The sequence below is a fragment of the Epithele typhae genome, assembly GCF_022376455.1.
Source record: "Epithele typhae strain CBS 203.58 chromosome Unknown BXZ73scaffold_7, whole genome shotgun sequence".
In the NCBI taxonomy this organism is placed as follows: domain Eukaryota; kingdom Fungi; phylum Basidiomycota; class Agaricomycetes; order Polyporales; family Epitheliaceae; genus Epithele; species Epithele typhae.
The window spans coordinates 102514-116001 of record NW_025954198.1 but is presented as its reverse complement, the minus strand read 5'-3'; the positions used below and the strand labels follow the sequence as shown (position 1 = coordinate 116001).

General features: G+C 58.8%; 4 protein-coding genes across 4 annotated transcripts; 1 reads left to right on the top strand and 3 right to left on the bottom strand.

Annotated features, from left to right (window-relative positions):
* Positions 1 to 1963: 1963 nt before the first annotated feature.
* BXZ73DRAFT_88309 (DUF500-domain-containing protein) lies at positions 1964 to 4148 on the bottom strand (the record flags this gene model as incomplete). Its single annotated transcript, XM_048024894.1, has 7 exons — positions 1964 to 2098; positions 2216 to 3339; positions 3387 to 3483; positions 3595 to 3695; positions 3806 to 3929; positions 3984 to 4024; positions 4085 to 4148. The coding sequence occupies 7 exons, from the start codon at positions 4146 to 4148 to the stop codon at positions 1964 to 1966; spliced, it is 1686 nt and encodes a 561-aa protein (XP_047880844.1).
* Positions 4149 to 4776: 628 nt separating this feature from the next.
* BXZ73DRAFT_88308 (D-amino-acid oxidase) lies at positions 4777 to 6312 on the top strand (the record flags this gene model as incomplete). The annotated part of the gene is made up of 7 exons (XM_048024893.1): positions 4777 to 4816; positions 4871 to 4989; positions 5045 to 5090; positions 5138 to 5274; positions 5426 to 5827; positions 5884 to 6161; positions 6219 to 6312. 7 exons carry the CDS (start codon positions 4777 to 4779, stop codon positions 6310 to 6312), a joined length of 1116 nt encoding a protein of 371 aa, XP_047880843.1.
* A 556-nt stretch (positions 6313 to 6868) lies between these two features.
* Positions 6869 to 8613, bottom strand: BXZ73DRAFT_98334 (uncharacterized protein; the record flags this gene model as incomplete). The annotated part of the gene is made up of 4 exons (XM_048027664.1): positions 6869 to 7066; positions 7128 to 7903; positions 8062 to 8234; positions 8336 to 8613. 4 exons carry the CDS (start codon positions 8611 to 8613, stop codon positions 6869 to 6871), a joined length of 1425 nt encoding a protein of 474 aa, XP_047880842.1.
* A 1313-nt stretch (positions 8614 to 9926) lies between these two features.
* Positions 9927 to 11684, bottom strand: BXZ73DRAFT_98333 (uncharacterized protein; the record flags this gene model as incomplete). The annotated part of the gene is made up of 4 exons (XM_048027663.1): positions 9927 to 10124; positions 10197 to 10966; positions 11248 to 11392; positions 11454 to 11684. The coding sequence occupies 4 exons, from the start codon at positions 11682 to 11684 to the stop codon at positions 9927 to 9929; spliced, it is 1344 nt and encodes a 447-aa protein (XP_047880841.1).
* Between the last annotated feature and the right edge of the window lie 1804 nt (positions 11685 to 13488).

Sequence of the window (13488 nt, the reverse complement as noted above, 5' to 3'; positions counted from 1 at the left end):
TGCGTACGCTCTGCGCGCACTTGCAAGCCCAGGTCAAACCATCTTGGGTTTCCTCATTCCCCGACCTGAGCAGCGCAGTGCTCGGCCCTGGCGCCACTAGGACGGAGACCCACGGCGACAGTGTTCGCCGCCCGGGACCTCAACCCATGGCCAGCGAAGGATCCCGCCGCTCGCCTCCACGGCGGGGTTTGGAGGATCAGGCAAGTCGGGTCCGCTGCCGTGATACGGGCCCCTGGCACGGAGTCGCCGCCGGCTCGGCCACTCGGTCGGGGAACTGCATGGAACGAGGCTGGCGACCGAACCGGAGGTTGCGGGGCACAGACGCGTCGGTCAGGCCTGCGAGGATCCTGTCCTTGGGGGAATAGGACGGACGCACGTATGGACGAAGGCCCGCGAAAGGTGCGGATCCATCGGACAGTGCTCAGCGCTCAGCTGGACATTCGAACCTTGCAGGCTCTGCGATACTATCACTCCCAGGGTGTTCGGACAGCTAAGCGCCGTCCCAGAGTGTTCAATGCACCCCCCGTCTCCCTCCGCTGCCGATAACAATGATACTTGATACATGCGTTTGAATTATGCCACTTTCACTATTCCGAGAATTTTAGGCTGATCCAGGAAGTTTTGCGTGAGCGGTCGTCGAGTTGCTTCGTCGACCCCAATGTTCGAACATTTCTCCGAGAACGGTCACGCTCGGGGTCACAATGCCGTGCGCTGCCGACTCAGGCTCCGCTCTGTAGGCGCAGGAAAGTGTGGGGCTGCCCACGCGCCGTGATTCGCGGTAGTGCGTCGGAGTTTGAACCTCCGGGCAGCAGGCACTTTCTGTCACTCGTCTGTCACCCTCCTCGGAGACCCCCTTCTCGGACTCAGCTTCCACGCCCACGAATTGTCCCGGAGAAATTGCCTAAACATATTAAAAGACCTCATAACACACTCTATAAAATACCAGAGCTTTCACTTTCAAATTCATGCGAGCCGAGAGGTATCAAGGTATGCTGAAATGCCACTCGCCACACCGGAGTTTGCAGATCGGGACGAAATCAGTACCGAAACAGACAAAAAACGATTCATGGGTAAACGAGAAGCAGGGCTATCTACGTGCAAAATCTTGTGGTTATCGGGATAGGGGCGGGAGCGCAATTTGCGTTTGTCCGAACACTACGGGCTGTCCGAACACCCTGGGAGTGATAGTAGTGCCTCGATCCCGAAGAGCGCGGCCGGGATTGAATCAGCTGCGACCGGGACTTCTGATGTCTTGCGAGCGGGACCAATGCGCATGGGAATCCTCGGTGTGCGCCGGGCGACAGAGTGCGTGCACGTACTCAAGTACATACTCATCCACGATTACACACGCTCTCCGAACGTCCCGAAGGTTGACATCGCCGACGTGTCGAAGACGCACCATCATGAGGCACCGCGTGTCGAGATGGCGAACCAAAGCAAATGTGTGGTTGAAGTTTGATGGTGAGGAGAAGGCGCAAGCGTGGTCGATCGACGCCATATTCTGGACGAAAAAGGGTGGAGGGTACAGTTCAAATGTATGGGCGATAGGAAGAAGCATGATTATGGACTCCGGGAGACGGGGTGGTGTTCCCCAGCAACACCGTATCGTACATCGTACAAAAGCAAGTAGAAGATGGTACATGCGAGTAGAGCCCCGCGAAATAGCTACACAACCGAGATCTTGGAAACGCGAGTATACATAATAGCGAGCATAGGAGTCTGTAGATGTACAAGATCCGTGGTGAAGGGATAGCGAGATGAGTAATGGAGAAAAGATACGACCAAACACCGGACCTGAGAGAATCAGGCCACTCCCATATCCAATTCAACTTCGACGGCATCGCAATCTCCACCCTCGCTCCGATAAGTATGGCAGTGGATCCTCGGAAACATGTTCAGTTAGCAGGACGAGCGACGCACCATGGGTCCTTCATTGCAGAAGCGAGACACCATGTAGCCACGCCTAAACCACCTCGACGAAGTTGGCAGGGAAGATGCCCTCCCTACCGTCCACCTTGCCCCTCCACCAAGTGTTGGTGTCGGCGCTCTTCTCGGTGACCGTGATAACCTGTCCCTTGTGAAACGAGAGGTCTCCCGACTGCGTAAAGTGACCGCAGTGCAAGAGAGGAGCACGGTGGGAGAGAACCCACGTCGAGCGTCAGCTATAGATAGACACGGGCGAGGCGCGCGAGCACGCAAGAAAATACGGACGCACCTGCACGGCCGCAAAGTCGAAGAGCGCAATCGCGCGCGCGACGCCCTCGTGTGGCAGCAGCGGGCGCGTGAGCTCGGCCTTGGGCGCGAGCTTCGGTTTACCGGACATCGAGGCCGACGAGCCGCTGGTGGTGCGCCCACGACTCAGCGAAGGGGCAATGGCGGAGCCGCCCGACGGGTTGCGGTCCCGCGAGTAGTCGATTCCAAGCCCGAGCAGGTCTTCGTCTTCGTCGCCAAAAGCGCTACTCGTGCGCCTGTTCCCTGCGGAAGCGCTGTTGAACGGATTTGACGCGACCTGGCCTACGGTCATGCCGGTAGACGGCGGCGCGTACGCGCTGTAGGCGCGGCGGTGGCTGGTGGCGTCTGACATCTTCGAGCGCGCCTGGTTGAACGGGGGGAGGTTGTTGAATGGGCTCCCCGGTTCCCACAAGTCCTCGCTGTTTGCCTTCTGACCATCCTTTAGAAGCAGAGGCGATGGAGGTCCACGTCGGCCCAGTGGAGGATGCTGGCGCAGCTGGTCTTCGGAGACAAAATCGGATTGGAACGTTGTCTCGAAGTAGCCCGTGTCGGTGCTTGCCGTCCGTCCTAACCGCGGGGAAGGTCGATCGTCTGAGAAGCGTGTTTCGGGAGAGCGGTTCGCGAGAGAGCTGGAGCTGCCGTTCTCCATGAGTGCATCCCCTGGGACTGGAGCGCGGTTCGGGTCGTGGTAGTCTGAGAAGTAGGACCCGGAAGACTTGCGCTGTCCCCAGTTTACCGGCGGGAATGATATGCTGTTTGACTTGGCGGTCTTCTTCTTGGAGAGCTTGCCAGGGGAAGCCTGCCCATCGCTAGGGAAGTAGCCACTGCCGTTACGAGATCCCGGGCCATTCTCCAGACTGGGGCTTTCTACCCCACCGAATACGTAGTCACCCCCTCGGTGGGGTCTGGATTCCTCTAACCAGCGTCTACCGCCCGGCATGCCCGTGCATAAATCGAGGGTCTTGATGAGTGGTGAAGCCCATTCTGGAGGGGTGATTGCTCCGCTGAGCAGCTGCTTCACGGTCACGTCAGAATGGTATGCTTGCGCATTCGCGTCTTGGCGTTCAACAATGACCGAGCCCTCGACCGACATGCCTCCAAAAAGCCCTCTCGTCTTGGAGTAGCTATACATTGCCGCCAGTTTGCCGCTGTACTCAGCGAACCTAGTGCTTCTCCGGTGCGACCGAGGGGTCCCACAGCTACACTGAGGTTACCGCCGAGGGTCACGGAACCGGCAGACATGAATGATTTCTGGCAGATGCTGTGGGTTTCGACTCGACGCAGCGGAAAAGGAAAGTTACACGTACAACGCCTGTGTCATGGTCAGTCGCTACATGGTACACGGAAGGGACATATACGCACCGACTTTGAGTTGAGCACGACCAGGAAGTCCGTCATCTCGGCTCCAGCTTGAGTTCCCAGACCGAGCCCGGCGGAGCCTATCGCGCTTGGTGCCGACCACGCTAGAACACGCGCTCGGGTGAGCAAAGGATTTTTCATGTGCGCACTGAGTGGATCCACAGCCGTGCATACCCCCACGCCCAGCGCATGAGATGAGCAAAAGAGAACTCACTTCCATCTTCCAGCTTGGCTATGACCACTCCACTTCCGGCTCTCGCAGAGAAGAGGAACCCAGCTTTGAAGATGGTGAAGATAGCGAAGCCTTTGGCGTTCTCGAGGACATGCCGTGGAATGACCTATGACAGCACACTATTAGAAGAGGTTCCGAGCCACGTATGAAAGAAACTCACGCCATCAAGCCCGTTGTTCCCGCTGTCGACGAAGGATTTGACTGCATGAAAGTGAGTATTCTCGGGTGCCACACGACAAAGCATGCGAGAGAATGGCGTACATATCTGAGCTGCCTTCAGACATTCCTTCTGCAGGGGTTGGGGAAGAGGCGTATTGAACTTCATGCGTTTCCGATGCAGATGGTGAGGGGAGCTCAGAAGGACCAGGGCACACGCACAGCGGATGTACTGCGCGAAGCCATGTCATTGCCTGGCGCCCGAATTACATCATTGCCGCGCTGAAGGGAGCGGCCCGGGAGCTCTAGCGCTTGTCGCCTTTAGCGCCTAATATAAGGCAAATTTCGTGCGAGCCAGCTAGGCTTTGTCGCCGACCTTATCACCCCTCTCCACGTCTTTCTCACTGGGAAGGGGCCATTTGTTTTGGCGCAGACTGCGTGCTCCCCTTTCGCTAGCAGCTCTATGCGTTGTTCATCGCGATGATGGACTTCTAGATAGTAGGCGGAGCTACATTCCTTCGCTTATGCTTCCGCTCCCCATGTACAGCCCATCTCACCTCTCAATATTCAATACCAATCTTTCTTCGCTCTCAAGTACAGGAAAGCGCAATCTCTAGTTATCAACCATACTCTATGAGACACCGTGAGAGGTGGACGATTGCGGAAGGTCGGCGAGTGACAGCGTTAGCACTGCGGTCCAGGCATGGCGGCGGAGCTATTGCGATGCAAGGCAGTGGGCGTCGTGAGTCCATCCTCTTTTCCACAGCTTCCTTCCTCCCAAGCTCCTGCTCGCGCACATGTCTACAGTCCCGAAGAATATCGTTGTGATCGGCGCAGGTAGGAGGCGCGTCCTCATTAGAAAGACACTTTCATAACTGGGTGATCGCACAGGCGTGGTAGGATTGACAACGGCAGTCAAGCTTCAAGAGAAAGGTAGATACAACATAACGATCGTTGCGGAGACCTCGTGCACCGACGCCAAGTCGGTCAGGTATACCAGCCTATGGGCGGTGTGTGCAGTTTCGTGTCCTATCGCTTATTGCTGCATCTCTAACACTGCACCAGGGAGCGCATCATGTCAGTCATGCCGGCCTCAATGCTCGAGAGATGGGTATGTGGTCCCTCATGCATCTCGTTCAACTCTGATGTTTTCCGCAGCAATCGACCGCGAAACCTTCGATGTGATGTGGGAATTGTCTGCGCCGGGCAGTGAGGCGGAGCACTGCTTCATGCGTGTTTCTCAAACAGACTACTTGCTGGACGGTCGTGATGAAGGCTTGGATTGGATGCCAGACGTGAGTGGTTATTCATTCGCGGCGGACGAATGCTCTCGGGATGAAAGCACGATGTTCATACCCGTGGTGGCTTGATTGTTGACCCCGCTGTTCACACGTTCGACGAATATTATTATTCGTCTTACAATAAAGCTCACATTACACGTTACAGTTCAAGACGCTTCCTCAAGAGTCTCTTGCACATGGCGCGGTGTGTGCCACATCATTCACCACCGTGAACATCGATACCCCGATTTATCTGCTATACCTCCGCTCTCGGTTCCTCAAAGCAGGAGGAGTGATTGTCACTAGCTCCGTGCAACACGTTCAGCAAATCATTGAGGGTGGTCCAGAAGTCCTCCGCACCGGCACGACAAGACCAACATCCGTCGACGGGCTCATTATATGCGCCGGTCTCGGCGCACGCACCCTTGGCGGAGTCGAGGACAAAGCGGTCTTCCCCGTCCGCGGCCAGATCGTGTTGGTGAACGCTCCGTGGATCACGTTCGGGCGTACCGTCAGCCATGCTGAGAAGGGCATGTGGACGTACGTGATCAGGCGGCGCTCTGGGAATGTAAGTGCCTCCCAAAATACTCCGGAAATCGCGACCGTAACCTCAAAAAACGCTAGGTTGTCTTGGGCGGCACTAAAGAAGAGGATGATTGGTACCCCGTCGCCCGACCTGCGACGACGACGGACATTCTTGAACGCTGCCTCGCAATTTGCCCCGAGCTCGTCCCGGCTGAAATCAGAAAGTCCCGTGCCGGCACCATAGACGACCTCCGCGAGCTCATCGTCGACGAAGGCTGCGGCTTTCGTCCTCAGAGGAAGGGCGGGATCAGGCTCGATGTGGAGTGGGTCCCCAGACGTGCGGGGCAAGGAAAGGTTCCTATGGTGTTCAACTACGGGTAAGTCTGAACATCGACGGACTGCTTGCATTGGACTGATTGGCGAACACCCGGCAGACATGGGGGCGGAGGTTACCAGTCTTCGTGGGGGAGTGCGTCGATCGCTCTCGACTTGCTCGAGAAAGCGCTAGCGTCCGCTGAGGAGCAGTAACGGGATAGTAACCGTAATGTAAGTTCTGTAATTTCATGCCCTTGATCCTGGGAGACACATATGCTTGCCACCGGACCGTCACCAGTACCCCGCACGTCCCCGCGCTCAAAAAACCCCCAAGGCGCCTAGGATAAATGTGTTGATAGCTTTCATGCATCAGACGATCGAGACCGGCATACTCGCGTCCATTTGGTCGATTACGAGCCTTATCAGCGTTCTCACCGTCGGCCAGGCGATTCACCTCTCCTTCCAGTTCAACCGCATATTCAAGTGTAACGCATTATCCGTCGTCGATCACTCCCTGCGAGAGACACCGTTGCAAAAACATCCCCCATAACCACGTGAATCCGCTTCAGCATTGGCACAGCCAAGGGGTAGACTCGCGGAGCCGAATCAGAACAGGTGGAATAAGTACCTGGGTATGTACGCCTGCACTCGACTCTATTACAGTATTGGTAGTTGATATTGGTAGGGCTAATACCATATCTAGGTCTATGGTTCAGCGGATGTTGCCGATGCGAGCAAGAGCACTGGCACCGCAAATGGACCTGCATGATCATCTTCCGGATCGCACGAGGTCAGGAATCTCGACGGTGACGTAGTGCCAGATGTACTGCGTCCAACCCTCGACCACCCCAGACCCGGTCATGAAGTGCAGACAGTCGCCCGCGACGTGCGTGTCCGGCCGGAGCACCGCTGGGCCGTCGATCCCGAGGTAGTGGATGTCGGGGTAGTCTCCGCCGCTGAGCACGTCCTGTTCACGACCCGCGTCGGCGACCTTCCCAGACGAAAGCAGAGAGCAGGAGGAGACGCACCGAGAACGCACGGTTGAAGTCCGCGATCTGCGGCCAGTTGTACGACGCGCTCATCCCCTTCGTGTGCCGCCAGACCGGGTGCCGCTTCGAGTGGCAGCTGTCGTGCCCGGGCACGTACGCGCGGACGAGCACCTGCCACGCGCCCCGCGGCTTCGGACGTCGCGACACCCGGCGTCCGCCCGGCGCGAGGCGGGCCTGCTCCGTCGCGTCCGAGGGTGCGTGGTAGGACCCGCCGCGGGCGCCGTCGAGCAGCGCCTGCACCTCCCCGGCCCAGACCTGCATCGCCTCGCGGAAGAAGTCGACGACGTTGAAGATGCCGTGGTTGGAGCGCCAGTCGTCTTTGAGGGCGGCAAAGGCGCCCGTGGTCCAATGTCCGCCGGTGCTCACGATCAACGTCGAGTATCCGCCGACCGGACGCGGGGAAGTGAGCATGCCCACATACTCTGCAGGCGAGAGGCTCCACAGAGGCTCGTCGGAGAACAGGGTTGTTCTGTTGTGGAGGTACTTGGAGGTGGGGTGCAGTTGCCAGTAGAGGTCGTCGAGCCGGGAAGGCATCAGGAGGAGGTCGACGCGGCGGAAAGTGACGAGCGGGGTGGTGGCTACATCGAAGCCTTCTGGGAGCTTGAGACTAGAGAAGAGGGGCGAGGAAGGGTCGAGGTAGAGGTTCTGAGGCCAAGCGCGGTCGAATGTTTTGCTTTTGGTGTAATCGGGCGTCGCTCGTACGTGAGGGTAGAGCATGCATGAAAGGGAGAAGAAATGGCCCTCCGTCACCGAGTCTGCAGACCCGTGCAAAGAAGATCAGCAATTGCACAATGCTGGGGACACCGTCAAGGACTCCAAGGCGCCTGGCGCTCTCCAAGGCACTGATCCCCGCCAGCACACGCTCTCGCCAGCGCACGGGTCCCAAACACAGAGAAAGAAAACTCGGACACACCTCCAATGAGCAGCCATCCACCGTTCTCCACCAGATGCCTGACCAGAGCCTGCGCGCTCGCCTCCACCGCCGAGCACCTCCTCGAAGGCTCCCACCACCAGCTCGCCACGTTCGGAAACCGGTCGAACTGCTCCTCCCGATCCGCGGCGAGGTGCCAGAGCACCTCCCGCGAGCTGCGCACCCCTCGATCCCGAGCATCGCGTACACGTCCTCCCCCGTCCGCATCCCCCCCGGGAGGCGCGCGCTCGACGCCGGGACGCCCCTCTGCACCCACTTCCCGCGCGCCCACAGCTCTGGGGGACACGCCCCCTGCAGGCCGTGCCGGCGCGCGTGCCAGGCGTCTGCGACGTCCACGGCCCAGTCCGAGGTGACGACGAGGCGCGCGAGCGCGCCGAGGACGAACACCAGCGCGACCCGGGTGAGGATCGCGCGTGGGTCGATGCGGTACGAGCGGCGGAGCCAGCTGGGATGGCGCGGGGAGGTGGAGGTGGGGCGGGGCTTCTCGTCCCACCTCAATGCTGCGCCCTCGCTGCGTTTGCGCCGAGACCACATTTTCCGGGCGATGTTGTCCGGGGCCGGGGTGATGTTAGCGCAGAGTCCGGGACAGTATGGGGAGACGGGAGGAGGGACTGGTGGGGGCCATGTGTGCTTGTGCTTGGGAGCGAGCTGATATGTGATGCATTACTCGCGGTCGCTGCACTTAGATGCGAAAAACACACCACGGCCATCAGTTGTGCGGCTACAGCTCAGATTTTCATACTTAACGATAGGCCCCTCGTGTGGCGGGTACCAGCGTGTTTCGCCTGCAGCATCTCCGATCAAATATTTGTTCGTGTACGCTCTTTCGGAGACTCGGTGCACATGTTGCCGAGTCGTATCTGCAAGTGCACGCGAAGCTCCGCTCAAACCGGTTGTATGCCCCATATACGCAAGGGGCCCACCTGACCAATAATCCTAAGGAGGACACTTGGCTACATTTGGCTGGTTAAAGAGCGTGCGCGTTTCAGGCACAGCTGATCGGCGATCCGTCGGGCATGATCCGAAGGCCCATCAAGCGCTGATAATTCCGTATCAGCCAAATAATACCGCTGGTATCAACGCTGCTGCCCCTAGGAATAATGATTATTTCACGCATCCCGGCTGAGACTCACGCAAGTCTGTCGAACGCGCGAGCTGATCCAGTCTCGAAGGCACGCGACGCGCGATGGCTCTGACTGACCATGTTGGGTTGGGCTGGGCGCCGGCGGAGCCGGCGGTGGACGCGGAGCTCGGCGAGCCCGGCTGGGCTCGTGCTCCGCGAATTTGGTTGGTCGGTCAGGTAACCTCAAAGCAAGAGAAATTCGCGCTTCATAAGTCTCATCGGTAGTATGCTATTACAAGGGTAGGGTGGGTGGGTAAAAGGGGTGTATCGTGGGTCGAGGCCAAATGGGGAGACGGGCTGTGAGCGCGACTGGGAGCGCGACGTGGCCGAGAGAGAGAGAAAAACACTAGGCGCGCACTTCGCGCTCAACTGAACGTTGGGCGCCCGCCTCACAAGCTCGGCAAGCCCCGCTGCCCCGGCACTCACGCTTGGCTGATACCGCCAAGACACCGTGCGGTCTCAGACATCCGCTGGGGCGGTGGCTGGCGGACCGTAGTCACGCAGGCGTCCGACACGTGCACTTCGTAAACGTCGAACAATCGGACCGATAGCGAAGGCGTAGGGCGTGAGTGTATAAATCCCTCGTCTTCGACGAAGGCATCATTAAAGAGCAACATAGATGCGCGAGTTGATATTACAGGATTATATCTCGATGGTAAACTTGGTTCCGAGCGCATGCCTCTATGGTATCCCGCGATTGAAGCCGATCGGAGTGGAGCACACATCAGTGCCCCGACCGCACGAGCTCAGGAATCTCTACGGTGAGGTAGTGCCAAATGTATTGTGTCCAGCCCTCAACAACCCCAGAGCCAGTCATCAAATGGAGGCAGTCGGTCGAGACGTGCGTTTCCGGCCGCAGAAGCGCGGGGTTGTCGATCGCGAGGTAGTGGATGTCGGGGTAGTCTCCGCTGCTCAGCACGTCCTGTTCACGACCAGCGTCAGCGACCCCGCGACCACAGCAACCTCAAGCGAAGGCAGAGGGCAAGAGACGCACCGAGAAAGCACGGTTGAAGTCCACGATCTGCGGCCAGTTGTACGACACGGCCATGTCCTTCTTGTACCGCCGCACGGGCTCATTTTTGTTGTGGCAGCCGTCGTGGCCGGGGACGTACGCGCGCACGAGCACCTGCTGTGCGCTCCGAGGCTTCGTCCGCACGGACACCGGACGGCCCCCCGGCGCGAGGCGGCGCTGCGCGTCTGTCCCCTCCTCTGAGCGGGGGGATGCGATGCGGTCGAGCGCGGCTTGCACCTCGTCGGCCCAGGAGCGCATCGCCTCGCGGAAGAAGTCGACGACGTTGAAGATGCCCTCGTTGAAGAGCGCGTAGTCCCTGAGGGCTTCAAAGTTGTGCGTGGTCCAGTGCCCCGCGCTGCTCACGATCAAGGTCGAGTATCCCCCGGCCGGACGCGGAGTGGTAAGGATGTCGACGTACTCGGCGGGGGAGAGATTCCAATGAGGCTCGTCTGAGAAGAGGGTCGTTCTGTTGTGGAGGTACTTGGAAGTGGGGTGCAGCTGCCAGTAGAGTTCGTCAAGCTGGGCACGCCTCATGAGGAGGTCGACGCGGCGGAAAGTGACGAGCGGGGTGGTGGTTACATCGAAGTCTTTGGGGAGCTTGAGACTCGAGAAGAGGGGCGAGGAAGGGTTGAGGTAGAGGTTCTGAGGCCAAGCGCGGTCGAATGTTTTGCTTTTGGTGTAATCGGGCGTCGCCCGTACGTGAGGATAAAGCATGCATGAGATGGAGAAGAAGTGGCCCTCGGTCACCGAATCTGCACAAACAGTCAGAAACCGACAAAACCCAGTGCGAGAGTGGCGAGTAACGGCCCGGGCGCACCGCGACTGGCGCAAGCGATGATCCCGATCGCCCGCTTCCGCCGACCACGCGGCGCTCCTCGGAAGAAGGATGAAACGCAGAGACTCACCGCCAATGAGCAGCCACCCGCCCTTCTCGACCAGATGCCTGAGCAACACCTGCACGCCCGCCTCCTCCGCCGCGCACCCCCTCGGCGGCTGCCACTTCCAGCTCGCGACGCCCGGGAAGCGGTCGTACCTGCTGGGTCCGCGCCGAGGTGCCAGAAGACCTCGCGCGAGCTCGCGCATCCCTCGATCCCGAGCATCGCGTACACGTCCTCCTCCGTCCGCATCCCCGTCGCGCCCAGCGGCGCGCTCGACGCCGGCGGCCCGCGCTGCACCCACTTCCCGCGCGCCCAGACGTCTGGCGGGCACGTCCCGTGCGGGTTGTGCCAGAGCGCGTACGCGGGTCCGCGGCGTCGGGGAACCAGTCCGAGACGAGGACAGGCGGACGACGGCGACGACGAGGACGACGAGGACAACGCGGGTGACGAGGGTGCACGGCGCGAGACGATACGTGCGGCGGAACCACGAGAGCCGGCGGGGTGTCGAGGAGGAGAGCAGAGAAGAGGTGGTGAGGCCCAGTTTTTCGTCCCTGTTCGTTGGGGCGTCGCTGCGCCTGCGTAATTGCCACATTTGTGAGGTGCCAGGGAAGGAGGACGGAGGCTGAGGCCTGAGGAGAAGGCAACATGAGGGCTAGGAATGTCGATCATTTTATAGCCACTACGCGTGCACTGGACAGAACGTGGGAGGCCAGGGAGGCCGAGGGGGCAATCAGGGTGTATTGCTTCTATGATCCCCGCGGGAGGTGACTGGTGAATAACACAACCTTAGGTGAAGTATTCCCAGAGTGCGGGGAGTTTGCCCGTCGTGGGAGGGTGAACGCCGGAATTAGTTCGTCCAGTGCACAGGTGGGCACAGGTGGGTGTGCAGGGGCTGCGCGCGGTGTCTGATGCTTGAAGATGCGGATGTGATACGTAAGCCGCTACAAGCCTGGCGAGTCGCTCATATATAAGTACTACACCCCAGTGCCAAGTGGTCGGCTCGCAATCGGACCGCACCGTTCAGTTGCCCAGCAAGACATGCAACGATGACTGTGGCGCGCAGTCCTACCAGAAGCACCATGGCAACAAAAACACTGCAGCTGCCTATTTATTTCGAGACCCAAACCATCTACGTGGGTCTGCCCACATGCGTACGGTATGGGTAGTGGGTGCAAATCAGTCTGAAGCTCGCCTACGAGTGTGTTGCGACTTGCCCCAGTTCGTCATGAGAAAACTGTCGAAATTTCCTGACGAGAAGCTGCGTATAAGCGAAAGCGGTGTGACGATAGATTGACCAAGATAAGTTACCGAAGTTTGATACCAAAGGCGTGTAAAAGGTGTTCATATCGACAATGGCATTCAGCGTGACCGCGAAGACGACGACGACGACGACACAGGATACTAGTGGGTACGAAAAGCCAAGCGCATCGATGATAGCGGCTTGACTTACGATTGTCTTCATCCCGGTGCGGCCACTATCAGAGGTACGGTCAGTCAGACAGACGCAGAATGTGGTACAAGGGCGGGAAGCTTACTTGGTTAATAAGTAAAGTACTAGGGGACGTCTGGGTGAGGAGAATGCAGCAAAAGAAGGCATCCGCTGCGATATAATAAAGGTAAGGTATCACGCGTAACAGGTAAGTTTTGATACTGATATGTGCTCCTCGGCACGTTGAGCGGAGCGGCGACGCGGTTGCTATTGAGATGATAAGACGGAGGATGTGGGGGTGAAGAAAAGACAGCCGGCAGGAGAAACGGCAGAAGCGAGCTGGCGTCAAGTATCGGAGGGTGAGGGTGACCTTAGAGATTAGAGAGATTAGCTCCGGGGGCCTTGAGAAGCGGTGAGGAGGAGTATGGTGAGATATGGCGATTCCACGGGAACGGGTACGAGTTGGCATGGCAGTGTACCAGTCCACGGTCATCCTGGGCAAAAAGTGTGCCCGAGGAGGCTCAGTCAGCATGAATGAACCCTATGGGCGGCAAAGTCTGGAGAGATTGAGATCGTGTCAGTGAAACGAGGTGAGCACACAAGCGGTGGTTCACATGGCACCTTGCAGGGCCCGTAGAGCCCAAAGGGAGGAGAGCAACGAGGATGGTCGAGAGCAAGCGTGCGGACGCGTGCATGTCGTTCGACGCGATTGGCTCCTCGCCGTCGTCATACTCTTCGCGCACCCCCCGCTGGCGTATGGGCATGTCGTGCTGGGTGCACAACTTGGCACAACCGGTCTTCTGTTGGTGCGGTTGGTGGGTAGACGGGAGCGGATATACCCACGAGTTTGTACATAAAGGTTTAGTTTCTCTGTAGCAAGCAATCTGGAGCAGACCTGGACTCGATGAAAAGGTTGGCTTCGGTGGTCGACTGTTGCGGTTGCGCGGGATCGTCCGCCAACAGACTG